General features: G+C 39.3%; 1 protein-coding gene across 1 annotated transcript in view; it reads right to left on the bottom strand.

The window, feature by feature from the left end:
- Nucleotides 1-7,168, bottom strand: part of Trpc6 (transient receptor potential cation channel subfamily C member 6) — a 128,608-nt gene extending 121,440 nt beyond the window's left edge. Inside the window, exon 1 of the mRNA XM_004870805.3 lies at nt 6,533-7,168. Within this exon, the coding sequence (XP_004870862.1) occupies nt 6,533-6,702 (170 nt within the window). The 5' untranslated portion in view covers nt 6,703-7,168. The remainder of the gene's footprint in view (nt 1-6,532) is intronic.
- Between the last annotated feature and the right edge of the window lie 2,461 nt (nt 7,169-9,629).

Raw genomic sequence — 9,629 nt, forward strand, 5'->3', positions numbered from 1 at the left:
ATGAAATAAGCCAGCATCATTTATTCCTTGTCAGAATTAATGTTGAAGAGAAGAAATTTTGTTGAAGAATAAGTCAATGAGAACCTCTCTTGTTAGGCATTCTGTATGCTAGGTGTAGAGGATGAAGGACAGCCCACCACTGGAGGTTTACAGTATAGTAAGGAGAAGAGATATTCGAACAAATAAGTGTTAAAAATGAAACAGATGTTTGAAAGAGTGTATTTTATTTTTAAATGGTATATTACTTTAATAATTACTTAAAGGTCTGAGTCTGTACTTTAACTTCAATCTTAAACTTCTTTAAAAGAGCAATATGCTCTATCAGCAATTAATGTCAGGAAAAAATTTCTAGCCTACAGTCTGAATTTTTCATTCCTTTATTTTATGCATAGGTGTGTTCAAACCTGAATTTCTTTTGCTAGAGAAAAGGCTGTGTTTGGAAGATTTCACTTTTCTTATCTGTGGTCTCTAACACTAGGCTACTGTATCTCTCTTAAATCCAGAATTCAAAGTCTGAAATTGTTTGATATATAGGTTTTAGGCAGAGGAAAGGAAAAAGCCGTATGATCCTGTCACTAGTTGGAGAAAAAGTATTGGACTAAATTCTACAGCTGTTCGTGGTAAAAGCTATCAGGAGACGAGAAGTAGAACAGAACCTTCTCAACAGATTAAAGACATGTACTCCATACTTCCAGCAAGAATGCCTTATATAAATGGAGAAGATACAATGCTTTCTCCTTAAGGTGGGGAACAAGGGCAGATATGCTTACTCTTTATCTGTCCATTAAACTTTGAAACCTAGTCCCCACCAAAATAGTCTGGCAATAAAATGACACAACTAGGATAGGATTGGCACGGCAGAAGCAAAATCTTTATATGTAGATGAAATGATCATCTACAGAGAAAATACTAAGAAATCTCTAGGAGCCCCTAGAACTTGTACTTGAATTTAGCAGGATTAGAAAACAAAAGGTATATATAAAAATTCAAGTCTGTGTATACTTGCTATAAATGAAGAATTGGATATTGAAATTTAAAAGTTATGTAAGAGTACAAAGAACCTAGAAAAGTTAAAAACAAAAACAAAAACAAAAAGTGTTGGAAGACATTTAGAACCTAATTTTAAGACTTCTTCTAAAGCTACAGTAATCAAGGCAGTGTTGGTGTAAGGAAAGACATATAGATCATTTGAATAAAACAGAGAATCTAGAAATAGAACTACACATATATGGTCCACAGAGTTTTGAAAGATTATTTAACATTAGCATTTTATAGAATATAAACTCAATTCAAGAGCCAAGGAAGGTAGTTCTTAGAAGTTGTCAATTTTATTTCAAACAAGATTTTTGTAATATACTTTCTATATCCTTTTAAATTCTGTAAAATCTGTGGTAATGTCTCCTAGATCTTAATATTGTAATTTAAAAAATGTATAACTGATATCGTGTAACAGGAAGAAAAGGTCTAAAAGAGCAGGGGAATTGGGAGGGGTAGGGGAAAGGAAAAAAGGGAAAGGAAAAAATATGAGAAGAGGAAGAAAAATGGAAACAAGGTCTTTGCAAATAGGGAAGGGTGGAGGGGGTGAAGAGAGGGCAAGGGAAGGGGAAAAAAATTAAGAACCAAGAGACTCATGTAAAGGTACAAGATCCCAATGATGAATGTAACTGTATTTTATACCGAAAATGTACCAATAAATTTAATGGGGAAAAAAAAAAGGTTTTAGGCCGTATAAAACCTCCCTGAAGCTAGTAAAAATTTTCAAGGATCCATCTTGATCCCTCACAAAAGCAATTTTTGTTTTCATAATATAAAATAGGGTATGAAATTAAGAATTTGGGGGGGTCTCCTAATACTATGATATAATAATGCTGCCCTGGAAAAGTTTTTGTCCATAACTATGCTTTTTTTTGGTACCGGGGATCGAACTCAGGACCTTGCGCTCGCGGGGCAGGCGGTGGAACCACTGAACTAAATCCCCAGTCCTATAACTATGTTTTAAAGAGGCCCTATCAGCACTAGAACACTGACTCTGTATAAAAACACTACATTAATAAATAAAGAATAAAAATGTATTTTATGTAAAAGAAAAACCATAGCTCTGATGAGTTACACATTATATAACCTTTATATAAAAATAAATTATGAGTGTATTTCCATTATAAATATTTTAAATTTTAAAACTCATTTCTTCAAGTTTCCACATTTTGGTTAATTTTTAACATTTCTTTTTGTCTTTAATGGGTATTCTGCAATTTAAATGTGTTTAAATAGTTTCTTTCTATGTACCATCATGAGAATCCACCATTTCTGGACAATCATCACCCATTATCTATTTAAATGTTACCTCTTCCCTACTCTGTATATGTTCTCCTTCTGGTAGTTCTACTTTCTAGTTCTATGACTCTTAATAATGTTAATCTTTTCCATTCCTTTATATATCTGCATATTGGGCATTATCATTAGTTATTCTATGTCTAATCTGCATTTTAACCCTTTGTACTTTATTTCAATAATTATATTTTTATTTTATAGATTTTTATTTATCTACATTTTAAATGTCTTGTCCTTTTCTTAGGGTTTTATATGTTCTTTTTATATTGTCAGCATTTCAAATTCCCTTATTTTGTATTCGCTTTCATGTTTCTATATTGTCTTAAGTTCTTGAGGATCCAATACTGCTGTTATATCTTATGCTGACTTACATGGATTCTGTTTTTGGCTGACTCTCTCTTGGTTGATTATTTCCTCATGTGTTTCATCATTAATTATAGTGAATACATCTTTAGCAGGGCTTGCTTTGTTCACGAAAATCCTAAGCCATTTACATGGTTGGGACTATTCATTCATCATGGTTGTGTGTTTTACTCTTCAAGGGTCTTTGAGGATTTTTAGGTCTGCTAGGTAGTATGAAAAACAAAAACAAAAAGTCACATGGCATACAGGTCCCAAAATGAAATTCTCAGGGGAAGATATCTTCTTACTAGTACACAGTTTCTTGTTCTCCCTCTGTGCTGGTGGGCATAATTTCCTAGCCTAATTTTTTAGTAAAATAAGGAATTTGGTTTTATGCAAGGGATGCCTCAGTTCAGTTCTCTGTGCCCTATGAAATTAAGGCTTTACCTTCCTTCTGTCTCTAGTGGATGCTAGATTCTAAGCTCATGGGTCCCTGAAGCACAGTACTTCCCAGGATGGCCACAGTATCACTTTACAATCTGTGCTCTGGCTTTGACATTCTTTGCTCCTGGCAAATAGGATGTTTTTTTTGTTATTTTGAGAATTAAGTAATATTTTTAAATCATTCAAAATATTTTGTCCAATATTTCTAGGGCTTATAATAAGAAGGTTTCTAAAGATTATCTTAGTCTACTGTATTGCTAGAGCTTTAGTTTATACAAACAATTTACTGTTTCATTATTTATAATCAATCAGTCCTTTCCTAGCAAAAGGTTTAGCTGGACTATTGTTCAAATTTTGAGACATTAGAAACCTTAATGTGTGTGTGTGTGTGTGTGTGTGTGTGTGCGCCTGCATGTCTTTGTGGGATTCCTCATGTTTAGAAGTGAAGAACTAGAGATACATTTTTAAATTTTAAATAAAGAAACTAGCATTCCTCCTAGGACCTTGGCAGGACATGTATTTCTCTTGCTAATCACCATTAAAAATTGGTTAAAGTATGTTCATTGATTTCCAATGGAATCTTGGAGAAAAAACAAAACTTTAATCTTTTTCTTCCAAGCACCACTTCAAAATATCCAAAATTATACTATTGAAGACCTCAAAACATGTAACTCCTCTCAAACAAGACAATTTAGCACACTTTTCAGTAGTGAAATCTCCAAAAATATATGTAAAAATTCTTTGACAAAAGTGAATTGCAAAATAGAATTATACAGCAAGAGTCAGAGAATTTATAGCATAGAAATGGCAAGTTAGATAGACTTGGGATCTTATAAGTGAAAATCTTTGTGATTTGAGAAAATGGCTATAACATATCTAAAGTACATGATGATTGCTACTATTACAAATAATACACTTCCCACTCTGAAAAAATACAGGAAATTGCTTAAATAACAAGTCAAAAGCATATGGAAGAGTTTATTTGTACTCTTTACCACAGGGAAGCAGTTTCTTTTAGCTTTTTTACATACATTATAGGTGTTGAAGTACTGTTGTTTATTGCTTAAAATTATAAAGTTTCTTGATTTTTCAACTGGAAAAAGCTATCAACTGTCAGAGAAAACAGTAGACGAAAAGTAACCACAGAAGTTTTGGAAATAATAGGTTCTAATAGGACCACGATTTAATTCTGGAGAATGCTCCCTTGTATTTATTACCTGCAACATTATGAACTGAAGCATGTTAAAACATTTCTGTTCACTCCTCTGTTGCTGAGTTTTCTCCAATAAGAGTAGCACAGGATTCCTGAATGAAGGCAGGAAAATACTTACTCCCTAAATAACAGATAATGTAAAGAACTACATACTTCCATTAAGCAGTAAGACACATTTGAAGAAAGCATTGGGAAAAGTTTGCAGGAAACTTGAAATTATTACTCTATTTGGTCTCACTACTGACATATAACCACAAGTATTAAAAGCAAGTCATTTTCCCTCCAGACACCGAAACAAGTGATTATAGAGATTATGGAATGAAAAAGAAAAGTTTTGTTTGTAGGATAATCTAATTATTTTTAAAAAGTAGTACATCTTGTGATTTAATTTAGCCAGCAGGCAATGTTAATGAACATACTACCCTCAGGCTTAGCAGAACTCAATTCAAAGCCAATAAAAAAAGCCCATCTATGTTTTAAACATATATATTCAAAGCAAATTTGAAAACAGCCATATTCATAATATGCAGGATTGATTTGTTTTTTCTCTTTCTATTGTGATTTTTCTTGACATTTATCTCCTTGCTGTTCAATATGATCCATGCATGGGCTAGCAGCCTCAACCTCATGGGAGAAATTGTTAGAAATGCAGGATCTCAGATGCACCTAAGACCTATTGAATTTTACTTTGCATTTTAACAAAATATCCATGTGATTTATATGCCTATTAAAGTTTTGAGAAGTCTGTATATGAGACATAGAAATGTTTTCTAATTTACATCAACTATAAGATTTCTTTTGAGGGTGATAAAACTGTCCTGGAATTAGATATTGGTGAAGGTTGCAAAACTTAATAGATATATTAAACAACTTTGTTCTGCAATACTTAAATGGTTGAATTTTATGATATGTGAATTGTACCTTACTTTTCTAAAAGAAAGTAAGATAAATTTATACTAATACTTTAATAGTAAATACTTCAACTTGCACAGAACATAGATGAATGGAATCAGTTCCAACTTTTTTCTTTTATCTCGGAAAAACAAAAAAATAGATGCCCTGACGTTTCCTGGTGCTCAGTTCTTACTGCAGAAGGGAAAGGCAGCAGGCTTTGACTCTGGGTAGCTCTAACCAGGGCCCCAAAGGCTCAGCGGTCCGTCACAGGGTTTGCCAGGCGCCCTGGGGCACAGCCCTCCCTCCATTTAGAACTGCTGGGAGAGCTGAGAAGCGCTTTCTTAGGGAAACAGCTTGGGGTGGGGGTGGGGGTGGGGCTGGGGGGATATGACAGGTCCGGAAAGCTGACTGCCCAATCCAGAAAAGGGGCCAGAAGGCAGAAACGCTATCTGCCAGCTTCAGTGTGGTCACGGGCTGTGGGGAGTGGGGACTTTTCACCCGCTGTCAACCCCCACTCCGACTCCCCAGGAAAACCCGATCCTTAATAAAGGCTCGCGATTATTCAGGGGCCACTACAAATGACCCCGAGTGCCCTCACTTCTATAGTTCTCCAGGTCTGAGGTCTGCATCTCTCGACACTGCATCTCCCCGACGGCCTCGGTAAAAGCTTCGCAGCGCCACACCTGCAGAAGCCTAACTGGTAGCATTTCCCTGTCTTCATCCCAATGCCCAGGATAGGAAGGAGGATGTGAGGGGCTAAGAGATAGGTCTACCCGCTCCCACGCACACCTTCAAACTTCCTGGCCCCGCGGCCCCGCGAGGACCTGTGCGTGCCGCCTGAAGGACTTAGGTAGCGCGCGCGGACCGCCCTGAGCGCGGGTTACCAGCTGCCCGCACGCCCGTGGCGGCTCCAGGTAGCCCCGAGGTCTAGTCATCTCTCCCACAGAGACCGAGTCAGAGGACGCACATTTGAACCAGCCCTTGTTTGAATCATGTCTGTTGAGCAGCTACACGGAGTCTGTTGGGGAGGCAGGGTGACAAGGATGAAGAAATTGACCAGCCATCTGATCACCTGTAGTATTGTGTGTTCTCTGCGGTCTCACTCTCCCGGGCTAGCCCTCTGCTGCGTGCTCGCCGGGTGCAAACACAGCCCGGCCTGAGCCCCTGCAATCCCGGAGTCTCAGCCCTGGGTCGTGCAAACCTAGCAGCACCGGCCCTTGGAGACGCGCGCTGGGGTAGAAACGCGCGCGAACCCGGCTCGGACACTCCCGCGGGCGCGCAGCCTCGCGCGGCGCTGCTGGCACTTACAAGCTGGGGTAGTAGCCGTAGGGCGGCAGCGGGAGCTGGGGGCAGCCGTCGTCCATGAGCTCCGAGTCCATGAGGAGATAATCCTGGCTTTCGTTACGCCGAGCGCCGGCTCCGGCGGCAGCCCGGGGAGAGCCTCCCCTTCGGGGCTCGAACGCGGTGCTCTGGTGCATGACTGGAGCGCCCGGCTGGCCTGCACCCTGCTCCCGGGGAGAGGTGGCTGGTCCAGCAGGGACCTGGTGCGAGGGCACCGCGCCACCTGCTGAACTGGTCCAAGGAAAATCGATGCCCCGGGGAAGAGGATAAGGAAGAGACTCCGATGCCTGGCAGTCTGGACCCCGCGAGTGGTTTCCCCGCCGACCCCGGGAGAAGTCAGTGCTTAAGGGTCCTTGACCTGAGCGCGTCGGCCAAGCAGACCTCGCAAGGAGGCGGCCGGGCTCCCGGGCAGAGCGCAAAGGCGGGGCCGCGGGTGGCAGCAGAGCCCGACAGCTGAGGGAAAGAGACCGAGCTCAAGAGTTACTATGTCAACCGAGACTCTCCAGCCCTCAGCTCCCTCCTTCTTCCCCCGCATCCTCCGCCATGATCCCCACCTTTAAAGGGATCAGAATGACGTTCTAGAAAACAGCCAAAGCCTGTCTTGTAACCACAACTTTCAGGAGGAGGATAAATCTAAACTAGGCGGAGCCAGACACGCATTGGGTGGGGGTGGGGGGAGTGGCTGCTTTCAGAGTCCGCTTATTTAGTAACAACACAAAGAGGACTTTCTAGGAAGCTACTTTTAAGTAATACTGGAAGAAACAAAGCATCTCTTTAAAAGGGACACTTCTCTCCGTCAAACTGGCTTTATTTTCGAAGGACATTTTCTCTCCCGTTCCCAACTCCCAAAGTTATGAATACATCAATGCCAGATGTTCGTAGTTCTTGAACAAACCAACAAAAATAGGCAAGCATTCCCAGAGATGCTGAAAAAAAGGCCAGCAACCTGCTTACTTTAGAGAAAAGGCTTCCTGTAGATACCAGAATTGTTTTCTTGCCAGATGTTTCTTTTTTTTCTTCTTAAATTTTTTTATTGGTACATTTTAGGTATACAATACGTTTACATTTATCATTGGGTACTTGTACCTGTACATGAGGTATCTTGGTTCTTATTTTTTCCCCATTACCTATGCGCCCTTCACCCCTCCACCCTTCCCTATTTACACAGACTTCATTTCAATTTTTTTTCTTTTCTCATAATTTTTCCTTTCCCTTCTTTCCTTTCCCCCTCCCCTCCTACCACCCATACCACTTTGGACGTGTAATTCCTATTTCAAATTATCAGCTATTCATTTTAATCATTTTAATCCTTATTTACACTTTCAGTTTCTCACACTAGAGAAACTATTCAGTATTTACATGTGTGACCTATTTATTTCACTTGAGTATGGCCTCAATATGCATGCATTTAGCTATAAATGTCCCTAGTTTCTCGTTCTTTATGGCTGAGTAGTACCCTATTTTATAAAAAAAAAACCCACATCTTCCTTATCCAGTTTCCCGTTGATGGGCACTTGGACTGTTTCCAAGCCTTAGCTATTACAAACTGTGCCACTATAAACATGGGTGCACATATATCACTGTGGTATGATTTTTTAAATTCTTTTGGGAAGATACCCAACAGGGGAATAGCTGGGTCAAATAGGACCTCTAGTCTTAGTTCTTTGAGCCATCTCCATACTGAATTCCACAGTGATTGAACCAGTCTGCACTCCCACCAACAATGAAGAAGGGTTACTTTCTCCCCACAACCTGGCCAACATTTGTTATTGATTGATTTCTTGATATCGGCCATTCTTTCTGGAGTGAGATGGAATCTCGGTGTTGTTTTCATCTGCATCTCTCGAATGACCAGTGATGTTGAAAATTTTTTCATATATTTATTTGCTGCTTTTACTTCTTTGACAAATGTCTGTTCATTTTGGATGCCCATTTTTGAATTGGGTGTTTGAATTTGGGGGGGGTCTGATTTTTTTCAGTTTTTTTATATATTCTAGATAGTAGTCCCAAGGTACAGCTGCTAAAAATTTTTTCCCACATTGTAGGTTGTGTCTTAGCTCTGTTGGTGGTTTCTCTTGCAGTGCAGAAGCTTTTTAATAAGATGAGATCCCAGTTGTTGATTCTTTGTGCTAGTTCCCGTGCTACTGAAGTTTTGTTCATAAAGTCTTTTCCTACGCCAATGTCTTCGAGAGTTCTACCTAACTTATCTTCCAGCAAGTTTAGGGTTTCTGTTTGAATATTTAGATTGTTAATTCACTTCGATTTTAGATTAGTGCATGGTGGTAGGTAGGGGTCTAGTTTTAATCTTTGGCAGGTTGAAGTCTAGTTTTTCCAACACCATTTATTAAATAGGCTATCTTTCCTCCAATGAAGGTGGTTAGCTCCTTTGTCAAAGATGAGGTGGCTGAGTATGTCTGGAGTTGTTTCTGCATCTTCTAATCTATTCCACTGATCCTCAGGTCTGTTCTTTTGCCAGTACCATGCTGTTTCTATCACAGTGGCTTTGTAGTATAGGTTCAAGTTGGGGATCGCAATACACACTGCCATATCTCTGCTGCTTAGAATGCTTTTGCTATTCTAGGTCTCTTCTGGTTCCAAATAAATTTTTGAATGTTTTCTCTAGTTCTGTGAAGTATATTGTTGGAATTTCAATCGAGATTGCATTAAATCTATATAGTAGTTTTGGAAGTATGGCCATTTTCACTATATTAGTTCTTCCTACCCAGGAAAAAGGGATGCCCTTCCATTTTCTTATATCCTCTTCGATCCCTTTTTTCAGAGTGCTATAGTTCTCAGTGTAGAGGTCTTTTGCTTTCTTTGTTAGATTGATTCCTAGATATTTCACTTTTTTGTATGTATTGTAAAAGGAATTGTTTCTCTAATTTCTCTCTCAGTGAGCCTGTTATTTGTGTATAAGAAGGCTATCATTTTTTGAGTGTTGATCTTGTATCCAGCTACTCTACTGAATCCGTCAATTAAGTCTAGAAGTCTTTTGGCGGAGTTTTTTGGGTCTTCTATGTGAAGTATCATATGGTCAGCAAATAATGACAGTTTAAGTTCTTCC

Source organism: Heterocephalus glaber, unplaced genomic scaffold (genome assembly GCF_053883595.1).
Source record: "Heterocephalus glaber isolate CG9 unplaced genomic scaffold, H.glaber_assembly_v1.0 deba00001429, whole genome shotgun sequence".
Taxonomy (NCBI): Eukaryota; Metazoa; Chordata; class Mammalia; order Rodentia; family Bathyergidae; genus Heterocephalus; species Heterocephalus glaber.